The 17,111-nt window shown below is 41.3% G+C and overlaps 1 protein-coding gene across 3 annotated transcripts in view; it reads right to left on the bottom strand.

Moving 5' to 3' along the window:
• PSD3 (pleckstrin and Sec7 domain containing 3) overlaps window positions 1-17,111 on the bottom strand; it is a gene marked incomplete at its 5' end in the record, with an annotated part of 867,292 nt that overhangs the window by 598,047 nt on the left and 252,134 nt on the right. For all 3 annotated transcript variants that reach the window (XM_082247748.1, XM_082247749.1, XM_082247750.1), the window contains one exon: window positions 3,000-4,017. In XM_082247748.1, the coding sequence (XP_082103874.1) occupies window positions 3,000-4,017 (1,018 nt within the window). The remainder of the gene's footprint in view (window positions 1-2,999; window positions 4,018-17,111) is intronic.

Raw genomic sequence — 17,111 nt, 5'->3', positions numbered from 1 at the left:
CTTACGCTAATGAAATAATTAACAGGCATATGGCTCCGCTCCTATCACACCTATATATGTGTATGTGTATAAATACATATAAGTGTGTGTGTATATATACCCCTATACAGAAGTTTAGATGTTTTGCCGGCCTCCAAAGACCCACAAAAAATGCCCAAAAAAACGCCTGCGCCAAGAAAAAAAACGCCCAGGTGTGTTATTGCAGGCGTTTTTTTGGGGAATTTTTTGTGGGTCTTTGGAGGCAGGCCAAACATCTGAACTTCTGTATAGGGGTATATATACGGTATATATACACACACACTTATATGTATTTATACACATACACACATATAGGTGTGAAAGGAGAGAAGCCATATGGGTGTTAATTATTTCATTAGCGCAAGTATAGTGTTCTGCTACTTTCACACCTATATATGTGTAGTGTGTGTGTGTATATATACCCCTACACAGAAGTTCTGATGTTATGCCTGCCTCCAATAACCCCCCAAAAATGCCCAAAAAAACGCTTGCTACAAAACCGGCAAGGTGTGAAAATAGCGGAGCCATATCCCTGTTCTATAAGTGTTCTAATACAAATGATCTTTTTTTTCTGGTTCTTGACATGCCACAGAGCTGAATCTTCACAGGTACACTTTTTAGACCCCCCCAGACACTAAATCCAAAGAAATCTCTTTTTTTTTTTTCAATAATTTTTTCAATAATTGGCTCTCTATCAAAAATGACAATTTTTAAGAACTTTTTTGTGTGTGATTAATAGTCTCTGGGGCATGACCCAGAACCCTATGCACTTTTTAGGGGCATTTATTGGGTTTTAGGGCTTCAAAATGGGGTTTTTTGATTACCGAAGTTCGGGTCCCATTGATTTCAATGGAGTTCTGAAATCCGGGCCGAACTTTCTGGAAGTTCTGGACGAAACAAACTTTTGAAAAGTTCGATCATCCCTAGTGCTAACATTAGGTGACCTAAACCAGCGGTCTCCAAAGTGCAGCCTGGGAGCCAGATGTGGCCCTTGCTTGCTTTTATCTGGTTCTTGGGAAAATATCCCCCCCTACTTTCAGCAACAGTGGGCCATAGTTCCTGCCATTCTATTCCTTCTACTGACACCAATGGTGGAGCACTAGTCCTCTCACTGTCACTAACGATGGGGCACTAGTCCTACCACTGACACCAATAATGGGCACTATTCTTCCCACTGACACCAATGATGGGGAACTTTTCCTACCACTGACACCAATGATAGGCACTATTCTACCCACTGTCACTTTGCTCCCACTAAAGCCTAGTACACACAATGAGATTATCTGATGAATAATCGTCCATTCTTTTTTTTTTGCATGCTAGTCTCTATATCGAAAACAGATAGGTTACTAAAGTACAAAAATTCTTGTGCGACAGAATAAAATTTTGGAAGTGATGTAATGTATTTGCATAATATTTTCTAACAAAAAGTGTACTGATTAAAATTGTACGACCTGGTGTCCTACGAGTAAAATTTTCATGTTTGTCCCTTCAGAAAATTTTGGACGAGAGCTGTGTACTAACGATCAGATTGTTGTACGATTGCTTCCAAAGCGGTAATTTTTGCACAATATTCTGATTGTGTGTACGGGGCTTAACACCAACAGTGGGGCACTATTCCTACCACTCACACCAATGATGGGAAACTATTCCTTCCACTAAAAATACTGGATGAACCCTCTGCACACTGCTTTACCCTTTCAAGAAAACTTTAGGGAAAAAAAAAGGGATGTTTAGTGCACATATATTGCAATGCATGTTTAAGCTGACCAATTACATCAAAGTAATCCCTCTTCAGCCAGTGCTACACTGCAAATGCTACTGTGGACATTATGCCAGCATGGGGCAAAAAAGACACAAAAAGGGAGAGAGCTACATGGTTTAGGTCTGGCCACTGACCTGCAATATAATAGAACCAATATATACCTGTGCTCAGATCCCAATAGCTTGTCATGCAAAGAAACTACCAGCTGCACAAGGGAGCAGCTGGTAGTTTACTTACATGATAAGCCATTGGGATATGAGCACAGTTACCGTATTTTCCGGCGTATAAGACGACCCCCCTAATTTTCAAGTTAAAACATAGGTTTTGGGCTATACTCGCCATATAAGACTACCCCCCTTCCGAAGCAAGGCAACACCATTGAAAAACATCAGATTTATCATAGATCTCCAAGGTACCCTAGTACTGTAATACATGTAATCTCTCATAATATCTCCAAGATACCCTAAGTATTACCAGTAGATGTAATCTCAAGACGCTGGCTGTGCGAGAATCCTGGGTATATCGGTACAGTATTCCCACACAGCCAGCGTCTTGAGAGATTACATCTACCAGTAATACTTATACTTAGGTTACCTTGGAGATATTCTACTCGACGTATAAGACGACCCCCCATTTTTGGGGGATTTTTTTGAGGTTTAAAAGTAGACTTATACGCCAGAAAATACAGTATATCTTGTTCTATTCCTTCCACTGACCCCAACAATGGGCCACTATTCCTCCCACTGACACCAGTGATGGAGCACGAATCCTCCCGCTGACACCAGTAATGGGGTACTATTCCTCCCACCGACACCAACAATGGGGTACTATTCCTCCCACCAAGTACTGAGCCATTGTTCACTCCCACTGACAACAGGCCATTTTCTACTCCACTAGCCACAGTCTGGCCCCCCTAAAGTAAACCGTAAACTGGCCCTTTTTTAGGATGTTTGGAGACCCCTTGCCTTAACTTTTGAGAGCATGTCAAGGGAATAACAAGTCTGTTGTGTGAAAAATTGTGCTTGGCGCATGCAGAAGAAAACAATCTAGTAATATTTTATTGTGTTGGAACCACAAAGTCACAATTCCTAATGAGGAAGAACAAATATCTACTGGATGAAAACTCAACTGATAGAATTTTATGGATGTCAGGAATCATCAGTAAATACAAACATTCTATATATACTGACATTTGCCATGCATCTTAACACCTCACCTCTTAAATGATTGAACATGCTCCACATGATCTTCACCAAGATCAGGATCCTTTACGAAAACGTCATTGTCTACACCATCCTGATACTGACAAGTGTCAGAAACACTTCTAGGCCTCTGAATTACTGATGAAATAGTTGCTCCCATTATGGCACTAGTCCTCTCAAGGTTTGGAATGTAGCTATTTGTTCCTGCAGCTATGAGGGACGTTGTATCATTTTGCTTTTCATCAGCTGTAGTCGGTGAAGTGTCCCCCCACCCAACCACCATTTGTGTTTGTACCGTTGCTGTACCAGTACCATTAAAAGCAGCATTTTCTACACATATTAGCATAGTAGACTGTGACTGAGCTGAGCCATTATTATCTTCTTTATTTACTCCGCTTATCACAGTGCTTTCTAGTTCGACATTGCTGTTATCCATGATAGTTGATGTTGAGGAGGAAATATTACTATGTTGGGATCTTGGATAGTCAGCAATCTCTGTGATTTGTGATAGTGAGGATTCTGAGAGCGTTTCCTCTTCGGAGATTGCTGCCAACTCTCTCTGAATATATAAATAAGACTTTTTATCCTGAGGAACAGGTGCTATAGGAGTGTATGGGGTGTCCTCCTGACCTGTAACCATCACTTTTTCAACTTGTTCTGCTGTCTGAGGACTTGAAACAATAGGATTATCCACAACATTCTCTATATTGACAGCCAAAGTACATCCAGTCTGTGTGTTAAGCTCTTGCGTTGATGAACAGTTGCTGTCTGCACCATCTGTTAAATGTCGGGGCTCACTGTTTAATTTGTCATGTAAACATTGTTCAGATTGTTCAGTTAAATGGTCATTATGTACTACAGGGTCGGCCGTGTGAAGGTCTCTTTTTTCTTGTATACATTGTATTGGTTCAATTAAATGTCCTTGATTGGCTATGAATGTATCATTTTCTCTAGGTTCTGTTGTCCCGTACTCAGGAAATTCATTGATGACGCTAGTAGCTTGTGGAAGCAATCTTGTGTTTCCAGGGTCATCTGTGGAAAACAAAGCAATGGTAACATTATTCCAGATTCAAACAATATGCCTGCAAAAAAAAAATAACAATAATCGAAGGTTGGAGAATCTAGAATACATTGCTAGTTTCCAGAAAGTCATCATAGCTCAGAAGCTACAGCTTGGTAAATTTGACTAAGGTTAATAAAAATCATGAAAATAGATCCCATTCTTACCCCCTTTTACCTGCTTTTTTTAGAAGTGAATCTGGAGATGAAATCAGGACCTGACATAGGTACAATTTACAGGCATTAACCATGCCATTACATATTGCACAGGTTAACGCAAGCAAGGCCGGGACAAGGTCATCCAGCACACAGGGCAAAGATGCCAAACTTCGCCCCCCTTCCCTTTGGGTTAGGGTCAAGGCGCCCCCCCATCCCTGCAATAAACCATTGCGCCCAGGGCAACCGTCCCTCCTGCCCACCCCTTGTCCCTGCCCTGAACGCAAGGGTATATCTCTATGTAACTAAGCATACACGTTGTCTTCCATACATATCTTACAAAGGACCAGTCACCAACAAGTATTTGTAATATTCTAAATATCTACTACTAAATTGTTATACTAGTGTAGCCTTACTCCCTAGAAATGTTTTAAATTGTGGCCCAAGCTCAAGCAGAAACCAGCCAAGTCTCCATCAAGCCTTATAGCCTGACTCTGGTCTGATATTTTTGTTCTAGGAGAATACAACTTTCCTGAAAGGTAAGTTTGCATTGCTACAAAAAATTTTTATTTACAAAAAGGCTAATTTCTAACTGGTTCACTTTAACCGGTTGCCGACCGCCGCACGACTATATACTGCGGCGGTCAGCCCCGGCCAGGCAGAGTGACATACCGATACATCACTTGCCTGTCAATAGCGGGCGGGCGCGCGCCCGCCACGGCACGTTCACAGGGAAGTTAGTGCGTGTGACCGGCGGACCCGATGTCCGCCGTTCACTCGCCGATCGTCGGTACAGAGGCAGAAAGTCAGGCGGCTGATGTAAACAAGCCGCCTGTCATTCTCCCTTGTGTAGAAACAGTGTTCAGACAGTTCTACTATGTAGGACCGTTGATCACTGTTCCTACACTAGTAGCCACAGCCAATCACAGTAGAAAGCACGCCCCTAGGGACACACTTAACCCCTCCCTCCCCAATAAAGTTAACCCCTTCCCTGCCAGTGTCATTTTGCAGTAACAGTGCATATGTATAGCACTGATTACTGTAGTAATGTCACTGGTAGCCCCAAAAGTGTCAAAAATGTCAGTAAAGGGTCCGATCTGTCCGCCGCAATGTCGCAGTACCGCAAAAAAAAAATTGCAGATCGCCGCCATTACGCATTAAAAAAAACACCAAAAATGACAGAAATCTTTCCCTTAGTTAGTAAACGCAATAACTTTTGCGCAAACCAATCAAAATACGCTTTTTGCGATTTTTTTACCAAACATATGTAGCAGAAAACAAATTGGCCAAAAATGTTAAAAAATTTTGATTTTTACATTTTTTTGGGGGGGAATTTCATATAAAAAAAAATGTGAAAAATATTGTTATTTTTGCAAAATTTACGCTTTTTTTTGTTTATAGCGCAAAAAGTAAAAATCGTACAGGTGATCAAATACCACCAAAAGAAAGCTCTGTTTGTGGGAAAAAAGGACGTCAAATTCGTTTACGTACAGTGTCGCACGACTGCGCAATTGTCCGTTAAAATCACGCAGTAAAAAAATCGCAAAAAAAACCCTGGTCGGAATGGGGGTAAAATCTTCCGGGGCTTAAGTGGTTAAAGAATTTCAGGAATAATTATCAATTTAATGATTGTTTTAAAGAATATGTAAATCCAGCATTTCAAATTCCTGATATGTGCCTGCTGCACCATGTACTTGTATGAAAAAGTATCCTGTTCTCTTTGTATTGCTTCCTTTATGTGAAATCCCTGGTGTCCTAGCCAGTCCCTCTGCTTTCCTATTAAAAACTGGCCAGGCTAAGCAGGAGAGCACAGTGTGGTCAGTTTTCTACCTGCTCTCCTCCAATGATTGGACTTGTCCTGACTCACCCCCACTGCATAGCCTTTTAATGTGAAGAACAGTGTACTGCTGTTTCTCTTCCCCCAGCTCTATGTTCTCAGCTGCATAAGGCACTTGAAGGGAATGTGATCACTTATAATAAAACATTATACTGTAAGTACCCTTTTCCCTTGTTTTATATCTATACAGAGATGCTTTGCCTTTCATTTCTATTTTAAACTGAATGGATTATTTAAGAAGGTGTTTTTTTTTTACAATCTCTTTAAATGTTTTAATATAGTAACAAAAAGAGATTTAGCTGCAAAAACCTACACTGTTTCATGAGCACCTCCTATATGCAAAAAGTCAGCACTGTGCAATGCCCCATCTAAAATGCAATACAAGATTTCGGCTATTGAGAAGCACCCTGCAATACTTTGCCGCGTGTTTCTCAGTGCTATTATCTTTATGAAGATGCATCACCAGGGTATCCTTCACTACTGGATTGTAAATTTATTGCACCTGGCACTGCTTATGCCAAGTCTTAATTTAAAATGGTTAAGCTGGGTACATGCTGGCCAGAAATTGTCTGATTAAGCAAGAACCGAACGACTTTCGTCAGCGTGTACAGGTGTCTGTCCGACAGCTTTGTTGAAGAGGCATGCTGGAGAACCAGCATCCAATCAGCATTTGCACCCAATGGCTGCAAACACTGATCTGTGAATTGTGGAGGGGGGGGGCGTTAGAGCCTCCCCGCTTTCAGAATTTAATAGAGCAGCAGGGGAGATTGCCGCACAATAACATCACTTATGTGTTACAGCGTTCGGTCAGGTATTTTTTTTCATTGAACCAGCCATCAGCTTTAGTTGTGCTTTCGACAAAGTAGTTACAGGTTGACTTTAATAACATTATCACCATTTAGGCTCCATTCACACTTGTACTACTCCAAAGTTGCACCAGCTTTGGAGTGCAACTTTGATGCAATTTTGACCTAACATTGGATGGGTGCCACTTGGATACAACTTTGGCTTTGACCAGTGATTATGGACAACTGTTGCATTATATAACATTCAGGTATGACTTTTAATGCAACTTTTGAGAGTTAACACTGAAGTTTATGGCCCTCAAGTTGCATAAAACTCAGACCAAAGTAGGACATGAACTGTTTTGAAGTCGCTGCAACTCTAATTTGCACATATATGAATGGTTATCATTCGAAAACATGGGGAACGACTTGTCATGTGACTATGATGACCAAAGTTGCATGACAAGACGCACAAGTGTAATTAGAGCCTTACAGAAGACACCCATTGATCTTGCAAGAAAGTCAGTGACCTTGTTATTTTTTGAGAGCTGAAAAAAGCACATCTATAATTATCTTTCTTAGAAAGGTATTAGTGCCAATTATCAACCAAGTAGTGTTGATGAACATTAGCTCTGAGGAAAGGAGCGTGACTACCGAAACGCGTCAGCGGTCCAATTACAGGGACATGTTCATTTCCACATGTGGTGGACTTTCTATATGCAAATTTTACTCTTCATGTGTGTGACTATGTTTTTGGCATTTTTATAAACTTTTTAAAAGGTGTCCACGGGTAATGCACTAGGTGTTTGCGCCTCCTATTCTCTTTCATGTCATTATTATTATTATTATACAGGATTTATATAGCACCAACAGTTTGCGCAGCACTTTACAATATGAGGGAAGACAATACAGTTACAATACAATTCAATACAGGAGGAATTAGAGGGCCCTGCTCGTTGGAGCTTACAATCTAGAAGGGAGGGTCAAGTGAAACAGAAGGCAATACCTGTGAGGGAAGAAAATGGAAGTACGGTTGTTAGGTGTGGGTAGGATAGGCTTTTCTGAAGAGGAGGGTTTTCAGGGATCGTCTAAAAGCTAATAGAGTGTATGATAATAGGACAGATTGGGGTAAGGAATTCCATAGGATTGGAGAGGCTCTGGTAAAGTCCTGGAAGCGAGCATGGGAGGAGGTGATGAGTGAGCTAGAAAGTAGGAGGTTTTGAGAGGAACAAAGAGAGAGATTAGGTTGGTATTTTGAGACTAGGCTAGTGATGTAGCTGGGGGCTAAATTGTGGATGGCTTTGTAAGATGTTGTTAGTATTTTGACAGCTTGTGTAACAACCATGGCTCATTCCATAGATGCAATGGAGAAATAAATAGAAATGCAATGGTGGGGGAAAAAAAAGGAAAAGGGGCTTAAAAGAAAACTAAGGCACCAACTGTATTAAAGATACAGTTGTTCTTCTGTCACTCAGCATAACACAAGCAAAGTAAGCGGAATTGTTCAAATAAAGTGAAGATAATCAGCGCAATCCTCAAAATAAAGTGAAAAACACAAAGCTGCAAGCAATCAGTGCCAAACACAAAACACCCTTAGTAATCAATAAAGTAATATTGCTGCGCTAAGTGAATAAAAATATCGCTTAAATATGTGACAAATAATGCTGTGATACTGGTAAATCAATAACACTTGAATAAGATAACAAATAATATTGTGATAATCATAAATCACTTGAATAAAGTGTCCCAATAAGTGAGCAGTGACTTTAAATAATATAACAAAAGTCCCAATAAACAGTGCAGTTTCAGTGATATAAAGATAAACAAATCTTCATCTGTGCAGAATGTGCTGCATGCTTCACTCTCAGTGCTCCAGTGACAGATAGTGAGATTAGCAGCTCACCTCAAATGGAGACTCAAATGAGTCAAGTCAGGCACATAAAGCAGTATTCACAATCGCCTGGTGATCACCTCTGCCTTCACCTCCAACCAATCTCTCAAACTCCAGGGATGTGGTGGATGAAAAACAAATAAAGGAGATCTAATGCTCTCTGTGTTGATTGGGGGGTTATTTATTATCAGTATATATATTGCACTTACATAGACGGGCACTTCAGCCGTGCCAGCTAGCAATTGCCTCCAAACACTTCCTGGTACCTCCGGACCGGCGTAATGACGTGCAGGCTCCTCCCCCGTACGCGTTGCGTCATCGACTTCGTCAGCGGGGTCGAAGTCGATGACCCCCCAATCAACACAGAGAGCATTAGATCTCCTTTATTTGTTTTTCATCCACCACATCCCTGGAGTTTGAGAGATTGGTTGGAGGTGAAGGCAGAGGTGATCACCAGGCGATTGTGAATACTGCTTCATGTGCCTGACTTGACTCATTTGAGTCTCCATTTGAGGTGAGCTGCTAATCTCACTATCTGTCACTGGAGCACTGAGAGTGAAGCATGCAGCACATTCTGCACAGATGAAGATTTGTTTATCTTTATATCACTGAAACTGCACTGTTTATTGGGACTTTTGTTATATTATTTAAAGTCACTGCTCACTTATTGGGACACTTTATTCAAGTGATTTATGATTATCACAATATTATTTGTTATCTTATTCAAGTGTTATTGATTTACCAGTATCACAGCATTATTTGTCACATATTTAAGCGATATTTTTATTCACTTAGCGCAGCAATATTACTTTATTGAAGCGGAATTGTTTTCCCCAAAAAATATATTTAATACCTCCAATTAAATAAAATATTAAGCACAGTTATATATATATATACTATGTATTCCTAAAACACAAATTATAATGAACCATTGGATTTAAAAAACACGACTCTATATTTGATAATTGACCTGCTGCTGCGACTTGTGTCTAATTTGATTGTCTCCGATTTAGGGTGATAAGATAGATGATTTTAAACACAGGATTCTTCTTAATGGAAAAGAACTGTTCATCTTCTCTTGCTGAGATGCTGTGGATCCGCTTAGGAATAAATAGGGATTTCTGCCTTTGTGACATCAGCACGAGGGAGAGTAATTAACTTACAAAACTGCTAAATTGGATGGAAAAGAGCAATTGCTATTATTTTCCTGTCCTGCAATAATGCTGTTCATAAGAGGAAACATGCAAACACCCAGCTGACCTCGCCCCGAGACTTCCTCCTGGAAATTATTGTCAATGAAAGTTTTTTTTTTTTCACATTGGCCAAGTGCACAGCGTCATCTGAGCTGATTAACATTCCTTGGCTATATATAATATTTAGAAATGTATTATTAGGCAATTAAATAAATGAAAATTCTATATAATTAAAGGAATTCCCCCAAAACAAAATTGTGCAGCTAAATTGAATTACATTCTGGGGAATTTAATAAGTCATAATGACACTTTTCTGGTGAAGATACCATTTATAACTACCTGCGCTTAATCTAGGCAAGCATCTGTACCAGTTTCGGTAATATTACTGACACAGGCGACACATTGCTGCCAGGTTCCAGATTAGGAAACTGGTAATAATTATGTGACCACTTCCCACATAGGGCTCTAATTCCTGGTCCCATTCCGCTATTAGCTGGGAGATTCCCCAACTCAAAATTGAAACAAAGGTGCCGGGGAAACAGGTAATGCCATTACCCAAATACGGCAATGGCTTGAGTATCTGAAAAACTAGTTCCCAATCAGGTCTGCCTGACTTTTGATTGACAGTGGATGGCTTTAGGTGAATTTGAAATAAATAATGGCTATGGATCCTCCTACTCCCATGTCTGTCAATCAACACAATGATGCACCTGACTTGAAAGTATTTTTTCAGTTACCCATCACCCCCCCCCCCCCCTGCTAAAAAAACGCATCGGTTATGTGCCTGTCTCTGTGACAAGTGCAGCGGCGAGGAAGGAAGCACACAAAGGAAGGAGTGTCCAGTCTTGACACGTCAAAAGTGTTAATTTTGACGTCAACTTTTGATTTAGTTTAAGTTATTGTCTTTTGACTAAAACGCCATTTTTGTTTTAGTGAAAAGTTAGTCATCTGAATTGTTTTAGTTTTTGTCGTATTTATTTGACCAAAATCTGCAGTACATTTTAGTTGACTAAATTCTCTACATTTTAGTGGTCGCCTTAAATTGAATGTTTAGATTAGTTAAATTGTAATGCATTATTTAAGCATTACCCTAGAATTTCCAAACTTATTACATTATATACTCCTGTAATACACACAGTTCTCCGGAGAGTGGTCTGAGGAGGCCTGTAATGGCACACACAGTGCTCTGGACAGTGATCTGAGGAGGCCTGTAATGCACAGAGTGCTCTGGATGGTGGTCTGAGGAGGCCTGTAAAGCACAGTGCTCTGGACAGTGGCCTGAGGAGTGGAGGCCTGTAATGCACACAGTGCTCTGGACAGCCGGGAGTCCTGTAAGGCACACAGTGCTCTAGACAGTCATCTGAGGAGGCCTGTATTGGCACACACAGTGCTCTGGATGGTGGTCTGAGGGCGCCTATAATGCACAGTGCTCTAGACGGTGGCCTGAGGAGCAGAGGCCTGTAATGCACACAGTGCTCTGGATGGCCGGGAGGCCTGTAAATGCTGCACAGTGGTCTGAGAAGGCTAATGCACACAGTGCTCTAGACGGTGGTCTGAGGAGGCCTGTAATGACACACTCAGTGCTCTGGATGGTGGCCCGAGGAGGCCATAATGCACTCAGTCCTCTGGATGGTGGTCTGAGGAGGCCTGTAATGCACGGTGCTCTGGATGAGATAATTCTATAAATTCCCCCCTAGCTGTCTTGAAGAGCAGCCTAGAATGCCTTGTTTCCACTAGTTGCCACATCTATTACAGTAGTTTCAGAAATGCCACAAATGATTCTCAGTAATGTAGACATTCGAATGAGCCTTCAAGAGATAGCCGAAGCTGCTGTGTGCCTCAATCCACTCAAATCCACCCTAAATGGAAATGTGTTCAGGGTGGAGTTGGCCTTTAATGCAACCAAGCAGCTATTTTTAATCTCTAAACAATTATCAGAAAATATTTTTATAGTTGTAAAAAAAAAACATTCAGTTATGAACGATCATGTACGAAACACGCCAATAAGATTGGCACAACAAGGTTTGCTCTGATAAACTACAATTATTTTCAGCAATAGCCAATGAAGGTCACAAATAACAGCCATATGGTTAGAAATAATGGAATTTTTGTAAAACCTTACCGTAAAATTCCTTTCTCTGAGTCCTCCGACAGTCGCCGCCCACTCATACAGTCTTCACCAATGGGTATAAACACCCATTAAATGTAGTAAATTGTGCCCATTTTTACATATTCAGCTTCCCTAGCTAATAACCATGAGATAAGTAAGGGGAAAAATGCAAGTTTGGCTATTTTGTTTAAGTGGTTGTAAAGGCAGAAGGTTTTATACCCAACCAGTAAGCCAATGAGGAGAGAGTGGGGTGGGCAAGCTGCACTTCGTGTGGGAATGGATACTCAGAGCAGTGGCTCAGGGGATAGCCTGCTTGGGTGCCCCCATAGCAAGCTGCTTGCTTTTGAGAGCACTGGGCAGAGCGGAGAGGCTAGGAGTCATGGCGTGGGTCCCGAGAAGAGGAGGATCAGGGCTGCTCTACGTAAAACCACTGTACAGAGCAGGTAAGTATCAAATGTTTTTTTTTTTTTTTTTATTGGAGATCCAAACACTAAAGCTGGATTACACACTATACAATTTTCTTTAGATTTTTCCTTTAGATTTACCAAAACCCTATAATATGAGGTCAGACCTAAACACTTTCAATTTTGTATGCAATCGGGCAGGCCCTTGCACTACATAGTTAAAGGGAAATCTAAGTAAAGATGGCTATACACTATTGACTAGTGATCTACCGATATCGTTTTTTCATTGCCGATATTTTGGCCATCGCGTATCAGTATTGGCCGATATGGTCCGATATTTTCGTACATTTAAAAAAAAAATTTAACATTTTATTTTACTTGACAGGTACTCTTGTGGAGGGATCTGGGGGTCTAAAAGACCCCAAACCCCTCCTCTGCACTTAAAAGCATTCAAAACGCCAAGTTTGGCTGTTTTGAATGCTGTAATTTTTTTTAATCTGGTGACAGTACCTGGAAGTGATGTCATGTCCGGGTTTTTGCATGGAGACCCGATCATAGCCGAATGCGGCTTTGAATGGGTCTTCGGCGGCCGTGCAGGCTGGTTGCCTGGGTCTCCCGGCGGAAGGCGTCAGGAGGGGGGGGGGGGGAGGCAATCCCATTTGTGATAAAACCATGACTCAACTGTGCCTTCCCCCCATTGGCCGCAATTATAAAGGAGCCCTCACAGTCAGCTCCTGCTTTATTTATGCTAGCCATACATTAACCAATTTTCTTTCCTTCAAACACATGTTGAAGGAAAGAAAATTGCTTGATTCCCCCCATCAACACAATCATGTTGATGGGGAACTACCCTCATGTGCTGTGGAGCTTTTTCATTCTAACAGCAGAAGATTTCTCTGCTATCAGAATACAATGATCACTGCCAGGGCTGCACATGTAGGGGGCCCGGGCCCCAGAAGCTCCACCACCTCTGACCCCTTGCTTGCTGCGCACTGCTGTCACTTGTAAATGTGGGAGTGACAGCCCTGTTCTCCCGGCGGTACACAGAATCCTACCTGTCCTGCATATCCCCATAACAGCAGAGGATAGGACGGGCAGTAGCGTTGGTACATCAATCCAGGAGGCGCTTACTTCTGACCTCTTCTGACCCTGGAATGTTGGGGGGGTAGGCCTAAAGCTGTGTAAGGGGCCCCAAAATTTCTGATGGCTGCCCTGATCACTGCTGCCGGCAAAGATCGCATGACCCATGGAATTTTAATCTGTCTCTGCCAGCTTTACAGTTACCTGTACTAAAGCCTAGTACACATGATGAGAACATCGGAGGAACGATCGTCCATTTTTTCTCGCATGCTAGTCTCATTTTGAAAACCAATAGGTTACTAAAGTTACGAAAATTCTCATTAAGACAGAATACAACTTTGGAAGTGATGTAATGCATTGTATTGTATTCTTTAGTTTCTGAGCATGATTGGTCTTGGTCACACGATTTTTTTCATACAAATACTATACTAATTACATGAAAATTGTTTGTTCTGTTATCTTACAGGTAAAATGTCCCTTTGAATATTTTTGTATGAACTGTCGTGATCGGCTCTCGATAAGCTGTTTACTAACTAATAGATTATCGGAAGCTTGCTCCGAATGCTTTTTTTTTGTCTGATATTCTCATCGTGTGCACAGGCGCCTTTCCCGAAAATTACCCCCGCATCAAAATCACAACCTGTTCATGCAAACTGCGAAGTGTATGTTAAGTTAACAACATCCCACAAACAGTTTTCAAAACGCAGCACGATTTGCAGAATCAGATCACATTGGTGTGAACAGCCAAGCGATCCGATTCTGGTGCGGATAAAAAAGGGTCCCGCACGAGCTTGGTCCAAATGCAATGCTAATTCAGCCACACAGACATCGCACAACAATGCGGTGCGAATCACATGTGATGTCTGCCATCGCACTAGTGTGAACCGGCCCTTAGCGTTATCCTCCAACTGGCACTTCTGTACTATAGGTACAGACACCGATAATAAATCACAGGTCTTATCTAAAATCCTAATGTTTGCTAAAAAGCTGAGCAGGTTCCTGCTCTCACTCTACATAGCAGCAGGCGGAGAGGGAAGGAGCCGGCTCCGTCTCTGACAGGAACTGATACTTTCAGGAAGTAGTCATATCCCTACGTAATTACATTGGTTACAACATTGAAAAAAAATAATGGGGAAACATGCAAGGGCTTATATCCTTTAATGATGCCTTTTCAAAAAGATCTGATGACAGGAACTCTGCCATTAGACCTAACAGAACTAACATTTAAAATACTAATTTCTTTTTCTATTGCAAGTCGTATGAAGTTAGTTTAGGTAAAAAAAAAAAAATAATAATTTTTAAACTTAGTGAGGGCTGGAAAAAATTAGACTGGTTACTCCCTTCTCTTCTGGAAAGTAAAGTATAAAGTCCAAAACAATACTAAGAAATTCACCTCCAATAAAAACACTGCAGAAGCCAAATGAAAAATTCTAGTACCTAGACAGGCTATTTGAAGACTGGAATGAAAACACATCAAAACATAACACAACTTAAGTATTGTAACATATGTGATGTCAATTTTAACTGAGTCAGTTAAAAAAAAAAAAGAAATCAATTGAATTTAAAACCTAAACATTTTTCTTAGTATGCGTGTATCATGCCTCACTGTATACATTTCACTTAAAGTAGACCTTTACCCGACACTTCCATTTTCTCTCCTTCCCCTCTTAACCCCCTTTTTTCACATAATCAGATATTTTTGAAATTTTTTTTTAGGGAAAAAATCCCTGCACTACCTGGGTTCAACTAGGCGAGAATGACACAGTGGATATAAAAAGCCTACCCACCCCTGTTAAAATTTCACTTTTCTAGGTCAGGGGGGACCCCTCGGAGTTTGAGGCTATCCTCCTACAGGATGTTCCACCTACACATACTGTGTCACTCTTGTATTCCTTACTCCTGCGGGCCCTTCGCCCTGAAACCCCGACCTATACTGCTACCTGGGAGAGAGATCTGGGACGGACCTTCTCCCCTAATGACTGGCACAAATGTTTTGCTCTGACCCATTCACTGTCCCCGGCGACACGGGTACAGGAGAAGGGGTTTAAATTGCTCAGCAGGTGGTACAGATACCTTCCATCTGCCACCCATATTGACCCTCTCCAGTCGGATAGGTGCTGGAGGTGCATGTCGGGCATCGGCCAAGGGTACGCTTATTCATACCTGGTGTGAATGCCCACAAATTCACGGCTTGTGGATTGATATTATAGACTTATATTGCAGGCTAAAGGCGACTACTGTCCCCCCGACCCCGGAACTGGCTTTTATCCTTGTTGCCCAGGTTCTTTCCGGTCAATTAAGAACGATGTCCTGAGGTTCTTCTTGGCAGCTGCTAGGATGGTGATCGCTAGACACTGGAAAACCAGGCGCATACTTTCCAAACTTGAATGGGCTCTTGAACTGGATGGCCTTAGAGACTTGGAGAGCTTATTGGCTCAGGAGACAGGTAGAGAGGAGCTCTCTTCTGCTCTCTGGAGATCCTGGAACATTTTCCGCTATTCGGACGACTTTAAATCATGGCTTGGGACTCCGGGTCAACCAGGTGACAGAGGGCAGTAGTGGGACGCAGGCGGTCTCTTTTACTCCTTCCTTCTCACCATTCTATCCTTCTGAATTCCTGTGATATCTCTTTCTCTCTGATCAATACAAGTAAATATTGCATACTGGGTTCCTTATCCACATATACTACCAACTTCTTTGTTTACTGATGGATATATCACCTTATGAGTATTAGCAAGGTTCCCATTACCCTGTATAATATCCGTTAACCATTAATGTATGCTTCTGGTAGAAATATATTTAAGATACTCATTTATCTAAGTCCTGTCTTTGCTCCTTCTCTGGTTATGCAGGCTACGTTGATATGGGTTGCTTTATGCTGAGCCAACTCCAAAGACACCATATAAATGCTGAGCAGTATAACACGCATATGCGATTTTGTTGTGCAGATTGCTGTTCACTTTTTCTATACATACCAATGTTTTACACCTTAAAACTTTTAACATTACTACAGTTAGGCTACTGTTTGTGATTTGTAACAAGGTGGGAGCTGTGCTGACCCCAGGGTCTGTGACCGCCCCCCCCCCCCCCCACTTACACTGATGTGATGTGTTACTACTGCATATCAAAATTAAGTGTCATTGCTGAGATTTTGTAACCCTACATGTTCAACTGGACCTGTGTATGCTTTGATATGACCTTATCCTCCTTCTCATTCCTTGTAAATCTCTCTTTATATTTTTCTCATTAAAAAAAGACTGAACTAAAATTTCACTTATCTGTGATATGAAAAAAAAGAGACAAAGATAAATCATTTCAGAAGTTTTCCACCTTTTATGTGACCTATAAACTGTACAACTCAATTGAAAAACAAACTGAATTTTTTTAGGGGGGGTTGGAGTAAAAATAAAAAAATAAAATAATGTGGTTGCACACGCTCTTATAACTGGGGATGTAGCTGTGTTCAGAATTAAGCAATCACATTCAAACATGTTACAGTTTGTTTTTTTTTTGCCCTCAGCCTCTTGGGATACCTAAGCCATGCATCCCAGGAAGCCGGGGTACTCTATTGCGCATGCTCCACATTATCAAATGGGGTGGCTGTCTCTTCC

This window comes from Pelophylax lessonae (genome assembly GCF_965119305.1).
Source record: "Pelophylax lessonae genome assembly, chromosome: 1".
NCBI lineage: Eukaryota > Metazoa > Chordata > Amphibia > Anura > Ranidae > Pelophylax > Pelophylax lessonae.
The sequence above is the reverse complement of the archived record's forward strand: the minus strand, read 5'-3'. Positions and strand labels throughout refer to the sequence as shown.